Source organism: Eucalyptus grandis, chromosome 1, assembly GCF_016545825.1.
Source record: "Eucalyptus grandis isolate ANBG69807.140 chromosome 1, ASM1654582v1, whole genome shotgun sequence".
Lineage (NCBI taxonomy): Eukaryota > Viridiplantae > Streptophyta > Magnoliopsida > Myrtales > Myrtaceae > Eucalyptus > Eucalyptus grandis.
The window spans coordinates 21,246,195-21,265,934 of NC_052612.1; the positions used below are offsets into that span (position 1 = coordinate 21,246,195).

Sequence of the window (19,740 nt, forward strand, 5' to 3'; positions counted from 1 at the left end):
AGAATCTATTCGCATCCAAAAAGCTAAGATTTGAATAGAAATATGCAGTTAATCCAGGATAGGCTTCTGTATTGTCAGAACAGAACTTTTCAAGTTGAAGATAACCGAACTTTTCCCTCAAGTTCACATTCACAAAGATCCGTAAAATCAAAATCCACACTCCTAGAGTTTATTACCCCACGCTTCAAAGAATTTCGAGTACGATCCTTTTGTTCCTTTGATCTGAACAAATCTCCCATTTTTCCTTGAATTTCAGCCGCAATACCCATTTTCGGTTGAAATAGGCTGTACAAATTGTCATCATCATTCCCATCTACAGATTCGGCCCCAAATATGAGGATCACTTGGGATATTCGCAAGGGTTTCCTCGGCCACTCCTTTACGAGCAATTCCCAAACTTTCCATTTTTCGCGAAAGATATATTCGTTCTTATATCATTTGTCTTTAAGAAAATCACAACATAGTTCAAAGGAGTACGAATTCCTTTTAAGGCACGATATAGCTTGTAAATAAAAGCGGGCTTTTGAACTCTTACTAGGTCTGCATCCTCGATGATTTCTTCCTGTTGTTGATGATCAACGCCTTGAGGACTAGATGGTGGAGCATGACGCTGCTGAGAATGTTGTGGGCTCGGTTGTCAGTTCGAGATACTTCTTCTTCATGCAAGATCGAAGTGCGTAGGCCCTCACTCATTCGCCGTGGTCCCCGCTTGCCGTTCGAGATACTTTTGCTTTCTTTTAATAAAAAGAGTAGTGTCTACTTTACCTTTAACAAATCCATTTTGAATTAAAAACTTACTTAACTGGCCGTACCATGCTCGAGGTGCTTGCTTTAAGCCATATAGAGCCTTTTGAGTCTCGAATACTTAGTATGGTTTCCTTGGGTCTTCAAACCCTGGTGGTTGTTCCACATGGACTTCCTCATGGATGAATCCATTTAGGAAAGCACTTTTGACATCCATTTGGAATAACCTGAAATTTTTATTGCAAGCAAATGCAAGTAATAAACGAATTGCTTCTAACCTTGCTACCGGTGCATAAGTCTCACATAGTCGATCCCTTCTTCTTGTGTGTATCCCTTGGCCACGAGTCTAGCCTTGTTTCTTACGACTTTACCTTTCTCGTCCATCTTGTTCCTGAAAACCCATTTAGCTCCAACAACTGATTTACCTTTCGGTTTTGGAGTTAATTCCCAAACATCATTAATTTTGAATTGTCCGAGTTCTTCTTGCATAGCTTCAATCCAGCTTTCATCGGATAAAGCTTTTTCTATGCTCTTGGGTTCTATTTCGTAAATAAGAGCCACGGCACTAGACTCTTCTCGCCTTTGGATCTTGTGCGTATTCCTTCATTGATGTCGCCAATAATAAGATCTTTGGGATGACTAGACTTATGCTTCCAAATTGCTTATTGATTAATGATCACTTCCTTCACTTGAATCTTCAACAGCTTACTTGTTGCCGATCCTTCAATATCCGAGCCGCTTCTTGAGATTTAGACTTTGTTAAGTCTCGGAGTGATTCTTCGAGATGAGTCTGAATGAATTCACTTTGTGTAGAATCTTGGAATTTGACATTCATTGATTCTTCCACGGTTTGAGTCTTCTTGTTGTAGACTCTGTACGCTTTGCTTGTGGTTGAATATCCAAGGAAGATGCCTTCATCTGACTTTTCTTCAAACTTACCAACTCGATCATTTGCATTTTTCAATATGAAACATTTGCATCCGAATACATGAAAATACAAAACAATTGGCTTCTTTTCTTTAAATAGTTCATAAGGGGTTTTTTTCTAGAATAGGCCTTAGAAAGACTCTATTGATAATATAACATGATGTTGAAACTGCTTCAGCCCAAAAACGTAAAGAGATATTACTTTCAATTAAAAGAGTTCTAGCCATTACTTGAAGAGATCTATTCTTTCTTTCCACAACTCCGTTTTGCTCTGGAGTATATGGAGAGGAGAACAAATGTTGAAAACCAGATTCATCACAGAATTTTGCAAAGTCTTGATTTTCAAATTCACCTCCATGGTCTGTTTTTATACTTGAAATGACATACCCTTTTCATTTTGAACCTTCTTAGCAAATTTTTCAAAGTAAGAGAAGGTTTCGTGACTTACTTGACAAGAAATATACCCAAGTAAATCGTGAGTAGTCATCCACAATTACTAGACAATATTTCTTACCTCCAATGCTCTGCGTTCTTGTTGGTCCGAAGAGATCCATATGCAAGAGCTGCAGACACGGTTAGTGGAGACTTGATTTATTGGTTTAAAGGAATTTCTTACCTTGTCTTCCCAATATACATTGTGTACATAGATCGGACTTTTGATATGATAAATTGGGTAGACCACGAACAAGCTTCTTTGCTGAGATTTTGGCTATCTGCTTCATGTTGATATGCCCAAGCTTTTTGTGCCATAAGTTTGCTTCGTCTTGGATTGAGATTAGACATTGCGATTCATCTGGTTTCACGTCCAAGAGGTAGATATTTCCATGTCTTCGACCCATGAATGACTAAGTAAAGTCTTTACTGGTTCCTGAACAAATACCCTCTTGAAAGTTGATTCTAAAACCGGCATCACAAAGCTGACTGATACTGAGCAGATTGTAATTGAGCCCTTCAACTAAAGAAACATTGCTTATTGTGAGGTTCCCAATCTTTACAGTTCCAAATCCTACTATTTTTCCTTTGTTGTTTCCTCCAAATGAGACTTTTCCATCATTCATTTGAGCGAGCTTTATGAAGTAATTTGAATCCCCTGTCATGTGTCTCGAGCATCCACTATCCAGATGCCATTTTACTTTTTTCTTGATAGTGACCTGCATTCAAAAAGAATCTCAAGCTTTCTTTGGTACCCATATTTTCTTGGGTCCTTTTGAGTTAGTCTCGATATACGGTTTTTCCCAAACTTTGTTGACAGTCTCCAAACCATAGGACATTCTTTCTTAAAATGATCTCGCACTATTGCATTTTGAACATCTAAGAGCATTGCGACCTAAAGGTTTTACAAAGTTCCTTTCAAAATGATTTTTGTAAGCATTTTTTGTGGGTCTTTGTTTGATTCTTTCTTTTACTTTAGAAAATCAATTAAAGGAATGGTTTCAAAGAATCATTCCCAATCCAGATTTATTGAAATAAGGTCTTTGAGCAGAAAGTATTTTCTCCAGTTTTTCAGAACCTAAAGAAAATTTCTTGGAAATATTTGAAATATCATTTTTCAAGAATGCATTTTCTTTTAAAAGATTATTTTCACTTTCTTTGAGAGAAGAAACATTCGATCTAAGCATTTCATTTTTTCTTCCAAAGCATTCTCTTGTTGTTTTAAAGCAGAATTTTCTTTTTTGAGTTCTGAAATTCTTTTTAAGAGAAGTCTTAAGACTAAAACATAATTCATCAATGTATTTTGAAACTTTAATAGGGATTTTGAAGTTACTTACCTCGAATTCACTTTCTTCGATCAATCAGTCTCGGAGTTTGATTCTAATCCGATTGTGCCATTAGACATATGTTGGCATAATCATCATCACTATCTTCGCACTCGTATCACTCCAGTGTTTCAGCTTTGAGAGCTTTTCGATATCTTTCGCTTTTCCTTTCTTCTTCCTTAGAAGAGGACAGCTTGGGTCCGATGTGTCCATTTTTCTTGCATTCAAAGCAGACTACATCTTTGTTTGATTCTTCATCTTCAGCAGACTTAGTCTCGTTGCTTTTGAAAACTTTGTTTCTTTGCATTGAATCTTCTTCCTTTTCGTTTAGCTTTCAATCTTCTTATCATGAGAGCAAGTTCTTCATCATCCAATTCGTCTTCGAATCTGTTACATCGTAATCATCATTAGATTTTAATGCAATAGATTTCTTACCTTTAGCGTCTTCGTCTTCATTGATTCGTTCCACTTCATAGGATTGAAGAGTCCCAACCAACTCATCGACGAGACAAAGGGCATGATTCTTTGGGTCTCCCTAATTGAGGTCTTTATGTGATTCCAATCCTTGGAGAGTCCACGCAAGAACTTGTTTACTTTCATGGGATCGAAATTGGTTGACCTTGATTTTCAAGACCATTCACGATATCTCGTAAAACGACTAAACATGTCGGCTATAGATTCTCCCGGTTTCATTCTCAAGGCTTCGTATTGACCGAGAAGAATGTTGATTCTTGTCTCTTTCACTCGATTAGTTCCTTCATAGGTAATGTGTAATCTATCCTGTAGACTTCTTTTGGCTGTATCACAAGAAGATATTCTGTTATATTCAGTATGTGATAAAGCACAATATAAAGAATAAATTGCTTTTGCATCAAGAGCTTGTCTCTTGATTATCTCTTCCCGAGTCATTTCGCTAGACTCAACAAAGGTGTCTTTCCTCTTTCGAGATAGGAACAGCTTTGGGAACGATTCCTTTTTTCTACAACGTCCCATTCCAGAGGATCCTTTGATCTTAAGAACGCCTTCATCTTGTTTTTCCATATGTTGTAGTCCTTTCCATCAAAATAAGGTGGTCTGGTGTTGCTTTGCCCTTCTACCAGCCCTGGAGCCAACATACTAGCCATGGATCTTTAACTCTGAAGTAAAACACTTCAAACAAAGTGAGTACACGAGCTCTGATACCAATTGAGATAGCTAGTATAAGCACCTAGAGGGGGGTGAATAGGTGCACAAAAAATTTATCGAGATACGGAAGCGATTCTTGGCAAACGATAGAAAGGAAATTCTTTCTTGATTAACAAAATGAAATACGATCAAGGTAAAGAGAGTAAGGAAGAGAGAATTAAACACAGAATTTATAGTGGTTCGGCTTATTCCAAGCCTACGTCCACTCTTCCGACCGATGCCTACCGGGGCTGGATTTCTATGATCAAAAGAGAAGTTACAAAGATAGCTTTGCCTTGATTCCACAAAGGTAGATATTCTACCACACCTCCTCAAGGTTTCTCACAAATATAGACTCTCTTTTGTATGCAAGTATTCGCTCAAAGTGATTATCTAAACAAAAAGGAGCTTCAGACTTTAGAATTCTTCTATCGCGCACACCTCGAACAACTAAGAACGTCTTCCTTATATACTCATTTATGCCATCATACCCGTTGGCACTTACCAAAGGAATTCCTCCAATCTACCCGTTGGACGGAATCAATTAGGAAGATTGTTCGAGCTATAAGAGGAACGTGTCGATAGCCCATCAATCATGTTCGCCCATACAATCAGGATCTCGGTTTCCATAAGTAAAACCTTCCAAGAATATTTAGGCAATCTTCGAATCTTCAATCATCGAATCGATCTCGATCAATCAAAGGATTCCGTTACATTCTTTCCAGCCACGAGATCTTCTCCAGTTGATAAGGTTAAATCATTGACGAAACATCCAAGCTTCCGGATAACCTTTCTTCAACGGATTAAAGACTCGTCAATGAGGATAGATTTTGAGTCTTGAGTCTCGGCTGTCCGAGGTCTTCGACTTTAAATATCAAAGTCTGCAAACCTTCGACTAGACCGATGGAAACGTTTTGTCAACTTCAAAATACTTCAAGAAGATTTCTCCAACATATGTCAGTTGTAATTAAGCTTGGCAATCATATTGGTTGTCATTAAACCCAGAATGAAACCCACTTGTGAACATATATCATATCTCTAAGACATAATTCGACCATGAGCACTGACCCAATTTCCATATATAATGATCCAACATGCTGATATGAGATTACTAGAAATAATTCACCCATCTAAACATTTCCAACCATCACCAAAATGAAAATCTAACTCAAAATCCATTCAAATGAAAATCTAACTCAAAATCCATTCAATGCTTGATTCAGTCTTATTAAATGAGATGCCATAAAATGTTTAATTTTTCCCTTAATTCTCAAAGTGCGTGGGTTGAGGAAATATGTGGTTGGGCTATGTGGTTTATTTAGTGCATTACATGGTTTATTGAAAGGAAAATATTATGTAATGCACCTTATTATAACTATTCTAAAATATACTCACAAGTTCAATGAATCGATGAAGGTTAGAACTTAGAAGACGATGGACAAGAATCATTAAATAAATTCGGGCATTAGCATCTATTTATCGTTTCCTTCTTGCGACCAAGTTGAAAAGTAACTTTGTCAAATGATATCACATTTCCAACATTTAATTTTTTTTTTTTTGTTTGCTGTTTCGTTACAATCGCAAGAAATTTCCATGGTCTTTCAAGTGTTGGTTGCATTCATAAAGATACACATGAAACATCGAGAAACATTCAATCGGCTCAACGAGATTACAACTAATAATAATAGTAATGTAATGATGATATTAGGACTTGAACAGGTTCTTAAAAGGCTCAAGGAAGAACCAAACGGGAGAACCGCCCTTGGATGGGAGACCCCGCACTATTATCCGTATCTCCTCTCTATCAAAAAGACAAAGATAGACAATGACTTTGGGGGCCTCTCGGTGGGGAAGGTAGACTCCACGTCGAAGCTTGCTCTGACTACCGTCGGGTAAGGTAGTATAATAGTCATCCGCGCTTGGGATGAGAGAAAGTAGGTAAAATACCCACTGTTGTGTTAGCACGCCTTACGGCACAATTTCCAATTACTGGTTAACATAATACACCTGGTTGGGAACCGTGCCGTGTGTAAGTACATCCATAAACAAAAGTAGTTTCCCCATCATTTTTGTTTTTTTAAATTGAAATAATAATATAATTGCTGTGTTTTTACCCTATAGTAATTAATTTTATAATAGTATATTTCTCTATCATTACCCACGATCAACTTTTAAAAGGCACCGCCGCGCGGTTAAGGCTTGGTACCCTCCACGCCAAGGGGAAGAGTTCGAGACTTCGGACGCAGTGCTTCAATGCTCAACGCGCGACTTACCCGCGTACGGGGCCGGCGGTGGGGGCCCCGAGCCTGGGTTTACTTTCCGCCGCGAAGCCGGCAGAGCGGAGATTCCCTAGGTCACCAAAAAAAAAAAAAAACTTTTAAAAGGCAATTATTGATTCTTAAGTTTCGGGAGAGTGTCACAATCCAAGGTCCCATCCATGATAGCCAGCTGGAAGATGTAGCAAAGACCAAGACAACTTACCGCCAAAAATGAAAACAAAGACCAACTCGAACTTAATAATTTTTCTTATTTCAGCCAAATCAGACTTATTAGTTCTCCTCAGCCTAGATAGATATAAAATGAAAGTGTGACAAAATTTGATTATGATTGGCCATAAAAAAAAAAAAAAATCCCCATTTATGGTTACTTCGACAAAATAATCTAATTGGCTTCAATAATTTGACTTGCAACTATTTTTGACAAGTCAATGGTTGTAGACCAATAAAACATTATCTAAGATGCAAATCTTTTAATGGACAGTAAATAGTGTTCCATTTTTGGCATATATTCTAATAATAGACCATATTTCTTGAACAATTGCTTAAACAACGTGCCTTCTATTCAAAATCTTCTTCTTTTATTGTTTTTCTGCGACCAACTTTTAAAAGGCAATTATTGATCCTTAATCTTGGGGAGAATATCACCATGTAAGGTCCCATCCATGTTAGCCAGCTGGAAGATGTAAAGAAGATCAAGATTCTTTCTAGCAAAAAAATAAAAAATAAAAAACAGAGACCAAGACTCAAATTATTATAAAAGACCAAGACAAATAATCAGTGACTAACGTGGGAGGCTTATTAATTTTTCTTTTTTGGCCAAATTAGACTTATTAGTTCTCCTTGAACTAGATCAATATAAAATGAAAGTATGACAAAATTTCATTACGATCAGGCATCAAAAAAATAATCCCCATTTATCATTTTTAACGGAATAATTTAATTGGCTTCAATAAGTCGTTCTGCGACTATATTTAAAATGTCATTGGTTATGGACCAATAAAACATTATGCAAGATGCAAATCTTTTAATAATGGACAGTAAATAGTGCTCTATTTTTTGGCATATCTTTTAATCCGCATGACTTCTATTCAAAATCTTCTTTATATATATATGCGACCGAGGATGTACATTGTTTCTTTGTTTCCACATTCAACAACCAAATCCGGTTAACAAGCAATTGCAGAAGACAAAGACCATATTTTGTCATTTCCACATGTTCACCCATAAAAATTTAACAAGAAATTTTTCTTGCTATGAACCAACTTAAAACGCCAGCTTTGAAAATCCGTCTCCGAGTTTTAAAAAATTGAGATGTTAACATTAAATCAAAACCTGATTTCAAACTCTAAAATGTTAAAATATATATTTAAGAAAAGCCAACTTTAGGAGTAAAATTATCTGACAAAATTATGAGGTGAAAACCTCCCCTTCAAATTAACACCCAAAATCTGTTTAATTGTACCATTGGATAATAATCATTAATTTATGAAAACAATGTTACAACTTGTCAAATATGTTTGTGGTGAACGTCAACCGCAAAATTACCGAATCTCTTACATATATAGAATATTGCGTGTATCTTGTAGATGGTCATGTTATGCCTACATTCATGATATTGTGTATCTCTATATTAGTTTAGGGTCTACAAAATAGATGGGCAGTACTCGTTTTAGACATTCTGGTTATGTACAAAAGGCCTTCAGTTCATTCGTCTCTCGCAAGCGTTTCGAAGCTCGCCATCCCCGTTGAGACAGCCTCTGCAGACATCTACTAAAAAAGACTTTGAATCCAAGAATCACGTTGCTGAATTGAGGCCCACCGCGACCCAACTCCACCATGGACGAAAGCTTGATGAACAGGGACAACACAAGCTCCTCCAATCCGTGCCATCTTACCCTGCTGCCCTTCAACCATCGTTTGTCAACGAACCACTCATCAGACAAGTTAGCGCCATCCACCGCCGAGTTAGTGCCATTGCCCGACCTCGCATCATCCTTAGGAAGACAATTTCAGCATCAAGTAACAACGATATCACTGCTAGGTAAGTGCCGCTCAACCCTCCACGTTATCACAACATTATCGCTGTGAGGGCTGGCAATTTTTGTTCATATGTAATAAGCAATGTTTCCAAATCCGGACCGGTCAAAGAACTGCTTTGGTTTCCAGTTTAAAGGTCAATTGATTGAATCATCCGATTGAACTATTGGGGCAATGAAGTTGGAAAATGTACGAAGAAACTTGTAATCGGCATAGAGTATGGTCCGTTGGCACAATAAAGAGCGGTCACTCCGGTGGATAAGGCGCTCTTTAATGTGAAAGAGCTCAGTTCAACCCATGCCCTCCTCGACTCTTTAAATTCTTTCTCCAAGTCAACAATTTGGTCAAACCAATCTGGTTAGGTGCCGTTGCGGCTTTGAGCTTGACTCGGACAATGGCACCGCTGGGGGGAAGAGGAGGGGGAAGGGAGGGAGAGAGAGGCAATCAAAGTTAGGGGTTAAATTGTGGAGGGGTCGGTGGGGTCGGTCGGGTGAGCAGCGCGTCCCTCGAGGACAAGGATATTAATGTTGATCAGCAGTACGGTAGGGGGAGAGAGAGAGATGATGTGATAGGGAAGGAGGTATTTTAGGTGATCATAGTTTATTAGTTATGTCATGTGATGCGATAAATTTTTTAATATTTATGCGTCAAATAAAATGACATGCATATTACAAGCGCAACATGAATTGAATACTAACATCACATCATCGGTGTGACTTGCACATAAAATACACCAATGTGGTAGATGGATAGTTTAATCTTTAGTTAAGGATCTTTGTTTAAAAAAGAACATTGCTTCAAATGTCAAAAAGTAAGAAGCGCATTTGATATAGATAAAAAGTTTAAAGAGTTTGAAATTTTTCTAATATGATTAGAACAAGGAAAAAGATATATAAAAAAAAAAAAAAAACATATTCATGTTCCATCCCAATTTCACTTTACATCCTTTATTTTAAAAGCTATATATCTATGATTTTTCACCGTCACTTTTGTAGCTTTTTCTAGGGTTTATATTTTAAAATTTGTTATTAGATGAATGAGACAAGAAAACTTCTAGGATGACAACCTATAGATTGATTGACCACATGGAGAAGACCGCAAAATCAAGGTGATTGATTCATCTTTAGCGGAATCTCACCCTTTTTTTTTCGATCGAAAAGAGGAATCTCACCTTTGAACTGGCCCGAAGAATGCGCGTTCGATGAATTTTTTTATTGAAAGAAGATGTACATAGAATCATTTAGGTATTTTGGAGATTAGCATCTACTCGTCGTTTTCTGAATTAACGTCTACACGGAATGTGCATTCCACGTTTAGGCATATTTTTTACTAATAGACAACTTTATTGAACAATTTCGTAAACCGTGGCAATCACGTGACTTTACTGTTTTTTTTTTTTTTTCGAGTAAAGTAATTGCTCGACTTACATTTGTCAAAACTAATGTCTGAAATGCGTCTTTTGATGAGGACCTTCATGCGGTGCAGCCATGTTATTGTTATTTGTACAAGGTCTACTATTTTCGAACGAGCCTCATATTTTGACACAGGCACCACGCGCTTGATTTACAACGTGTTGAGCTGCTAATCTGTATTAATGACCGATGATTAAACTTCTGGTATTTCTTAACTTTTTTTTTTTGTCAATCATACTTTAGTCCTACTCTACACTCACTCGCAGATTTGTGCCATGCCTCTTGTAGGGCGTGGGAGTCGCAACCCACTCTCGAAAACTGACGCGTCCCTACTCCCATCCCCCCTGAGAAGATGGGGATTTGAACCCCTCACCTCCCCATTCCAACATGGAAGGGTGGCCACTGGGGCGAACCCCCAGTGGTTGTATTTCTTAACTTAATTAAGCGGTTTCTTGTTCAACATTTTTAGATTATAAAGAAGGGAAAAATAATTATTTCTTAGGACTTGATATGCCTTCCGTTTGGGATGTTAGTATCTTACCTTATGCAGCTAGTAAGCTACCATGTCAGTTAATTCATGTCTCTTCAACTGCTCACTATGCTGCAATTCCCGGTACGGTTTGTTATATCATAGTCTTTATTGTTACTTCATTCCTTATTTAAGTCTTCTAGTGTTGAATGCCTTCTCCAAACTCGATTGTGCCGATGATCTCACTGATCATCTCTCTATGGGTTTGTTTTCTTCTTTGAAAACACTCTTATTTTAGGTTATAGTAAAAAGCAATATTTTAATTCTCGGTCTCGTGCTAAAGCAGAACATTGTGTTTTAGCTAATACAACCGTTGAAACTCTATGACTTCAATGGCTTCTTGAAGATACTGGTATTCCGTAGAAATTTGATGCTATCTTATCTAATGACAGTTACAGTGCGACATAGGTTGCCTATATTGATAATTTTCATGATTGAACAAAGTGGATTTAAATGATTTTACTTTATTCAACAACATAATATTCGTGACATTACTCCATTACTAACTCTCAATATCTAGGCAGTTTCACAATTTAATTTATGAACTCAAGTTTGTTTCATTACAATCATCTTATTTTGAGTGGGATGCTAGACACATTTGATCTGATTTTGTGCAATCGTGATTGATATATTTCGTGATTTAGTGAATCTCACAAATTTTCAGAATATTGTCAGTGCTTCGTGTACAGTCATTGTTAGGTTTAAATTTTTGATATCATATGTCTTTCCATATTTGTTTGGGATCTAGATTTTATATAAAGTATCATTGTTGCTTGTACTATGTAATTTGTGATATGGAAAAGTATTCGATTTATTTGTCTCACCATAAATTATTATTTGAAAAGGTAGGGCATAGTCACATGTAACTAAGTAAAATTTTGAATAACTCTTTGCAATATCTTATTTTACTTTAACTGCTTTTGTTGGTAACACCGGCGACGTGGTACTTCGGAAAGTAAGGATAAGATTTTGATACACTATGATATTTTTAAATATTATTTAAGTAATTACATTAATTACAATGACAAATACGTCTCTTCACGTTGAAAGCTATTCATATATATTTCCACGCTAATGGTGTTTTTAAATAAAATTTGCATTCTAATATTGATTTGGGAATTTCACTGGCCAACGCAATGGCAATTAGGGGTGCATCTGGTAACGTTTATTTTCCCGAAAATAATTTTTGTTGAGAAACACTTTTTTTCTATTTTTATTTTTGGGAACAGTTTTGAGCATTTTAACGCATTTGATAACTATACAAAATTTTTATTTTTGGAATATAATTGTGTTTGGTATGAATCTAAATATTTTTGTGACTTGGATTTTTTAAATTTATTAATAATTTTATTACATTTTTCTTTTTTCTCTCTCCTTTCTCCAGCCGATCGCCGACCGGCCAGATGAGGGTTGCACAAGGTCCCCCTAAGCCTTACTATGGCTGAGTGACGTGACCTCATCAAGATTTGGCGAGGCCGAGCCTTGACCTCACCTAAATTTGGCGAGGTCGAGTCTTGCTTAGCCACGGGAGAGGTCGACCTCTCCGATGGCCGAGCGAGGCTCAGCCTCGCAAATTTGGGTGAGGTCGAGTCTTGCCCACCACGGCGAGATTTGGTGGGCCCTGCTAGTGGCCGATGAGCTCAGGGCAACTTCGCTAGGGGCTAGCAAGGCTTCGGCGAGGTTGTCGAGCCTTGTCTAGCTGGTCGCTGGCCATCACCAAGGCCGATGATCGGCTAAGGGCAAGAAGAGAAGAAGAGAAAAATAGAAAAGAAAAGAGAACTTGTTTCATTAGTTGTTTTTAGGAACAAGCAACTTTTTTATTCTTGTTTCGGTCTCAAATTTGATATCGGGAATAAATTTGTTCATGAGAATAAAAAAGTTACAAAATATATTTCTATTCCTTTCCTACTCCCGAAAATAAAATAACAGAAATACCTATTCCCATAAACGTTATCAAATAGACGAGTTGTACGTGAAGACAAATCGAATTGATTAAATGACGACAGTTGTATCCTAGGTAGCACGGACACGCGACACGACACGACACCACACGTCGACACGTCATTTCTTAAAAATAGAGAATTCCGACGCGTTCCGACACGTTATATATTAAATAAATATTTTTATTTTTAATTAATTTAATTCAAATTCATAAATAAATAACTTACAATAAATTTACACTAATAATATTAATATCTAGTACTTTTATTTTTCAAAATAACATTTTAACCCATTGATTTATTTATTTTTTAGCATTACCATGTGTTAATAAAATTATTCAACGTTGGTTACCAAAAAAAAAAAAAAATTATTTAACGTTTACTATTTTTTTTAGAGCTAAATGGATCCCACCCATTTATTTCAGCTTCCCTTTTCTTCCCCCACCCCACCCACCGCCTGCGCCTCTGTCACTTCCCAAATCACGCTGCACGAGGTACGTTGCACAGGCTTTCTTTCTTCCCAAAGCCAGAAGTCGTGACGCGTCTCTCTCCTTGCTCTTCTTCCTAAAACAAAAACCCTAGCAATCGCTTTCTTTCTCCTCTCCCTTGCTCGGTCTCCACCTCTCTTGCTGCTGCCTCGCCTCCGTTGCGCCCTTTGCCATCGTAGCCTCGCGTCCAGCCCTCCATCGCGGTGTTGCTGTTTTCCATCTAGGCGTTGCCGGCGGTCGCAGCCCTCCCTCGCCGTCGCTCGCAGTGTCGCCTCGGCTCTCTCACCGTCGCTTGCAGCATTGCCTCGGCTCCCTCACCCTTGCCTCCGCCCTCCATCACCTTCTTCCCTTCCCACCTGCAGATCCGCCCACAAACCTCCGGACACGCTCCGACGCGCGTGTCGGAAAGAGTTGACCACGTGTCGAAAACTCCGACACGGGTTGACCGCGTGTCCGAGCGTGTCCGACACGACACGGAGGCCCTCCGAACGTGTCCGTGCTTCCTTGGTTGTATCTATAGATAAAATAGAAGATTATTATTATATTGACTCAGGAAAGGAATATTCGAAATCCGGTACCTTATTCCCTTCCCCGATGACTCCAGAGACTGAGAGGTTATCTTATTGAAAGCCGTCGCTCAGATCCAAGCACCCTCAAAGCAAACTTTCCTGAGAGAGAGAGAGAGAGAGAGAGGATTTGATGTCTCTGGCGTTTACAGATCCTACCATGGAGGAAGGGTCGAATTCACAGGCGTTATCTGGACATTCATACGATGTTTTTCTGAGTTTCCGAGGGCCAGACACCCGTTATCAATTCACCGATTGTCTTTATAATAACCTGGAAGAGGCTGGGATCATCATCTATAGGGACACTGAATCCCTTCCTGTGGGTAAAAAAATTCGTGAGCTTCTACCGGCGATTGAGGACTCCAAGATCTACATTCCCATATTCTCCAAAACTTATGCTTCAAGTCCCTGGTGCCTTCGAGAGCTCGCACACATGGTTGAGTGCACCTCGAAATCGAACGAGAACAAAGAGATTCTACCCATTTTCTTGGATGTGGAACCTGATGTCGTCAAGCTCAGAACAAACGAACTTGAGCCAAACTTATATAGGCAAGCTCTTTCGGAGCACCAGAAGGAGTTCTCCGCTGAGGTAAAGTCATGGGAAAAGGCTCTCATTGAGGTGGGCAAGATAAGGGGATGGAACTGGCAGGAACAGGAACATAAAGGGTAAATGTTTTAAACTTTTCAACTGTCATACGTAGATTCCTTTTTCCTCTTGATTCAGTTTAATTGCGGTATTGTTGTTGAAAGTATAGTTTATTCATCTGGTCGCTTCTATATAGTTCAAACAGCGGTTGCTCGTGGCCACTGCCGCTGCTGCTATTGGTTACTATTGTGGCGAGAATGGATTCTCACTGGCAGTGGCCAATAGTGGCTGCTATCAGCCGTATTGCGGCGGTAGCTCCGGTGATGGCGCTATTGCGGTGTAGCGCACCCTACTCATCCTGAATCTCTCTCCTCCCACTCTCAGTCACTGGCACAGTAGCCACGAACAGTAACAGATCTCCGAGCAGCTACACCAAAGCCGCTGGCCAGCCACTGCAGCACCTTGTCCATCAGTCGCCGTCACTTCTTGGTCGCCAGCCTGGCACCAACCCGCCTGAGGCCACCGCCGACCATCCAACCCCCAACCTTTCTCTCTCACTCACTGTGGCAAGTCAGATATGGGCTGGGGACACCGCCCAAGGTTGGTGACACCGGATATGGGCTTGGTAACATCAGACCCGAAGTCCCAAGCCCAGATCCGCTCACGGCCGGTGACACCATCTCCGGCGGTCGCAAGGCCATGACCCACGTGATGGTTACGTCAACAGCGGCATGGCTGGCAAGGGACATGGCAATGGACCGATGGTGACTGAAGTTGGGGAGCGGAGACAGATCGGGAAAAATGGGGAATGTTTTGGCGTCTGTTTTTGTTTTTTCCGTAATTTCCTTAACATGTGAGGGCAATTGAGTCACTTAGGAGTAGTTTTACAATATAAAAGTTATCCCTAACATGTTGGTTACTTCTATGACAGCCAAGGAGATCTCATCCGGTCTGTACGTCGCACTGTTTTGGTTAAGCTGAAGGTCATATATGAAAATGTGACGAAAGATTTAGTTGGAGTTGAAGATCGTGTAGAAGCTATAATCAAAAAGCTGGATTTGAAGTCTGATAGGGTACAATTTCTAAGAATCTATGGAATAGGCGGCATTGGCAAAACAACACTTGCCAAGGTTGTTTTCAACCAACTACTTTCTAGTTTTCACCATTGTTGTTTCCTCGCGGACGTTGGGGAATTGTCACGACGCCATGGAGTGGTATATTTGCAAAAGCAATTGTTAAAAGAGCTCCTTGATTCTCATTCTAGCGACCAAATTTATAGGGAGAATTGTGTGATCAACATGATTACGAGAGGAGTACTTAGGAATAAAAAAATTCTCATCGTTCTTGATGACGTGGATGAGGAAGAGCAACTAAGAAATCTAGCAGACAGAGGTGATTGGTTTGGTTCTGGTAGTAGGATTATCATAACTACTAGGTACCGAGATATCCTAAAGATTGAGGGAGAAGCATCAAGTGAAGGCCTTGTAAAAAAGTCTGCAAAAATTTTGACTTATGAAGTAGAGGTGATGCAAGAACATCATGCTCTCAAGCTTTTCAGTAGGTATGCCTTTAGAAGAGACTATCCACCAAATCATTGTGTCTCCCTTTCAAAAAATATTGTCCATATTTTGGGAAAGCTTCCTTTAGCTCTTGAGGTTGTAGGTTCCTCCCTTAATGGTAAACCTGAAGATTTTTGGAAAGAGACGTTGAAGAAGCTACAAGATGCTCCTCATAAAAGAGTCCGAAGTGCATTGATGATAACTTATCAAAGGTTAGATAATGCACAAAGGGAAGTATTTATGGATATAGCTTGTTTTTTCATTGGTGTGGATAAAACATACCCTTTTTACATGTGGGATGCCCTTGGATACTACCCACGCAATGCCATTGACGCCCTCTATCTCATGTCCTTGATAAAAATCAAGGATAATACTTTTTGGATGCATGACCAAGTGCGGATCTTTGGAAGGGATATCGTTTGTGAAGAGAATTTCAAATATCCCTACGAACGTAGTAGAGTGTGGCATCCTGAGAACGCCATGACCATTTTGAAGCGAAAAGAGGTATGAAAAAGGAACAACAATTTATTTTCACGTGAATTGTTCTAGACTATTCTTGCAAAAGGAAAAATTAATCGCTATTAGTGCTTGCGTTTGTTTTCTTTTGACCTTCACATGGAACTTCTTGGCGTTTCCATTTTCAGGTAAATACTAAAATAGAAGCACTGTCGTTAGGATTTCATGCAGGCATTCTAAAGCATGATCAATTTGCTAATTTACAAAACCTGAGATTCTTCCAAGGGGATGGAGTGTTCTTTGAAGGAAACTTCAATAATCTTCTCTCCAGTTTAAAATGGCTTTCTTGGCGACATTGCCCTTCCGAGTTTATGGCAACCAACTTTCATCCGACTAATTTAGTCGTTCTTGACATTTCATGGAGCGATATTACGGAGGCGTGGATTGGTTGGAACTATATCAGAGTATGACACGAGTCCTGCTCCCTATTATACACTTATCATTGCTTTTGTTGCTTCATTTTCGTAAAGGTAGTTTCTTAACATGTATTTCGTCAAATTGGCTTGTAGGGGGCAAGTAAACTAAAAGTACTAGATCTCAGCAACTGCAAATACTTGACGAGAACACCTGATTTGTCTAAGTTGGTGTCCTTGGAGAGATTGATTCTTGAAGATTGTTGCAACCTAATTGAAATTGACCCATCCATTGGTAAATTAGATTCCCTAATTGCTTTGAACTTGAATGGTTGTCAGTCTCTTCAAGAGTTGCCTGAAGTAATAGGATGTCTACAACATTTGACAGAGATTGTCATGCCTGATATATTGGATAAATTTATACTTCCGGAGACGTTTGGTAAATTGAAGTCATTGTTGACCTTGGATGTATCACAAAGGCAGATTAGCAAACTGCCATTCTCGATTGGAGGGCTAGTGGAACTTACCCGGTTGAATTTATACCAGTGTACAAAGATAAAGGAACTTCCAGACTCAGTTGGAAAATTACAATCATTAGTTGAGCTGGATTTGTCATGGACAAGTATTGGTCACCTACCTGATTCAATCGGCGATTTGAAGCAATTGAAAGTGCTTAGGATGAGCCATATAATTGGGATTACAAAATTACCAAGGGTGATTGGGCTTATGGAGAAGCTTGAAGAGTTAGACGTTAGTGATTGTTGGAACTTGGTTGGCGAAATCCCTGAAGAAATTGGGAGTTTGTCTTGTTTGAAGGTCCTAGACTTGTCAGACACACATATATGTGGACTACCAAATTCAATCGGCAGTCTAAAGCAACTGAGAGTACTTAGGATGAGCCACATAAGGGGGATAACAAAATTACCAAGTGCGATTGGGCTGGTGGAGAAGCTTGAAGAATTAAATGCTAGAGGATGTCACAGCTTGACTGGTGAAATCTTTGAAGAAATTGGGAAATTGTCATGTTTGAGGATCCTAGACTTGTCAGACACACATATATGTGGACTACCTCATTCAATCGGCAATCTAAAGCAACTAAGAGTACTTAGGATGAGCCACATAAGGGGGATAACAAAATTACCAAGTGCAATTGGGCTGGTGGAGAAGCTTGAAGAATTAAATGCTAGAGGATATCAAAACTTGACTGGCGAAATCCCTGAAGAAATTGGAAAATTGTCATGTTTGAGGATCCTAGACTTGTCAGACACACTTGTATCTGGATTACCCACTACTGTCAGTCACCTCTCTAATCTCCAAACACTTAGTCTAGAATCATGTCCTAGGATTAAACAGTTGCCAGTGCTTCCCTCAAGTTTGACTTGTCTGAGATAAGCCACCAATAGACATGCTATATAAAAGCTGGAGAGTGTCGCAGCTCCTGTGACTAGCATCGGTACCGTATCTCTTCAAGAATATGCAACCTCCCCAGCTCCTGTCTTGTTTAAGAGTTAGAACTTTGACATTTGACAACCACAAGATCACCGTACTTCTCCCATTTGAGAAACTTGCTAATCTTGTGATTCTGTAGTTGTTCAGTGTCGGACTTATATGGTATATTCGTTGAGGAGTTGGAGGCCCTCTCTGTGCGGAAGTGCTTATTTAGAATTCTCGATGCACTTGTCTTAGTTGGAAATGGAAAGATAAAGCTATTTAAAGATGCTTTGTGCAATGTACTCCAAAAAGGTTGTTGCACATTAAGAATCTGCAAGAGGTAGATCTTTTCGGATGCAAGTTAGTCGTGGTCTTGAAGAATTGGGATCCCTGTGCTTCCTATTGGCCGTGGATTGCAGTACCATGGAAAGGATGTCGGACCTATTGAAATTGAGAAAGTCAAGGAAGCTCAGAGTACTAAAATGTCCAAAGCTAAGAAGTTTAGAAAGTCTAAACCACTTGGAATCTTTGAAGAGGTTGTGGATTCACTATTGCAGGTCCTCGGAGAATTTGGCAGATCCTCGGAATTGGATTTAGAATGTTCTAGTAGTGAGCGTTGCTACTTGCTAGCAGTTGCCAAACCGTGAGATTTATTGTAAAGCGGGCAGATTCGAGAGGAAAGGCCAAAACACTTGCAAGCTCAGAGGCTTACCGAGACAATTGGAGAAGATAGTGGACCGGAGAGGAAGGTCCAGAGGGATGATTCTGCTTTTCGCGCTTCCTGCTCTGAGCAAGTGCTAGAGTCTCGAGATGAAGCCTCTGGTCGCTGCCGCCTCCTCACCACCAACCCGCTGGCTTATTTGAGGCCGACGTGCTCGATTGTCTTCTCTCTTCCATCCATCATGTCTGGATCAATCAAGGTACATCCCAGGTTCTGTATCAATATGCTTTAATTGTGAGTTTGAAAAAAAAAAGCTGCTTTCCTTCGTCATTTCATGGCTGTATAGCTTTTTCTTCCACTTTGATCTTGCGAACTTGATCTTGGTTGCTTGCTGTGGAATGTGATGTCCTGAAGAATTTGACATTTGTTCTCATTAGATGGAAAATGCTAGCTACTCTTAATTATTCCATTGTCACAATCCCTGTTCTTGCGATGAATGCAAATCAGTTGATAATTTGGATTTAGTCAATTTGAAGCACGAGTCACCTCTTAAGGTTCCATATTCACAATTTGATTTTGATTAAATTGTATGAACTTTATTAGAGTTTGGGCAGAAAGTTTCTTCTATTTATGGTGTGTATAATCTGTGCTTCCTTTGCAAGCAAATGGTTGTGAATAGTCAGCTAGCGTGTTCTGCTTCAGTTGGTTCTGATACCATGGTGATTTCTGAGCAGTTCTTATTGTTTTGACTGCAAACTAACAGGTGCTATCTCGTTTCCAAAGTCTCTCCT

At 39.2% G+C, this 19,740-nt stretch overlaps 1 protein-coding gene across 3 annotated transcripts; it reads left to right on the forward strand.

Annotated features, from left to right (window-relative positions):
- Positions 1-13,940: 13,940 nt before the first annotated feature.
- On the forward strand, positions 13,941-19,199 carry LOC108955711 (disease resistance protein RPV1-like). Of its 3 annotated transcripts, XM_039308303.1 has the most exons (5): positions 13,941-14,509; positions 15,361-16,492; positions 16,633-16,908; positions 17,014-17,152; positions 17,246-19,199. In XM_039308303.1, the coding sequence occupies exons 1-5, from the start codon at positions 13,977-13,979 to the stop codon at positions 18,247-18,249; spliced, it is 3,084 nt and encodes a 1,027-aa protein (XP_039164237.1). In that variant the 5' UTR covers positions 13,941-13,976; the 3' UTR covers positions 18,250-19,199. The 3 variants fall into 3 exon arrangements, with proteins under 3 accessions (XP_039164237.1, XP_039164231.1, XP_039164241.1); XM_039308297.1 differs by having other exon boundaries at positions 17,014-19,199; XM_039308307.1 differs by lacking the exon at positions 16,633-16,908 and having other exon boundaries at positions 17,014-19,199.
- Positions 19,200-19,740: the final 541 nt, after the last annotated feature.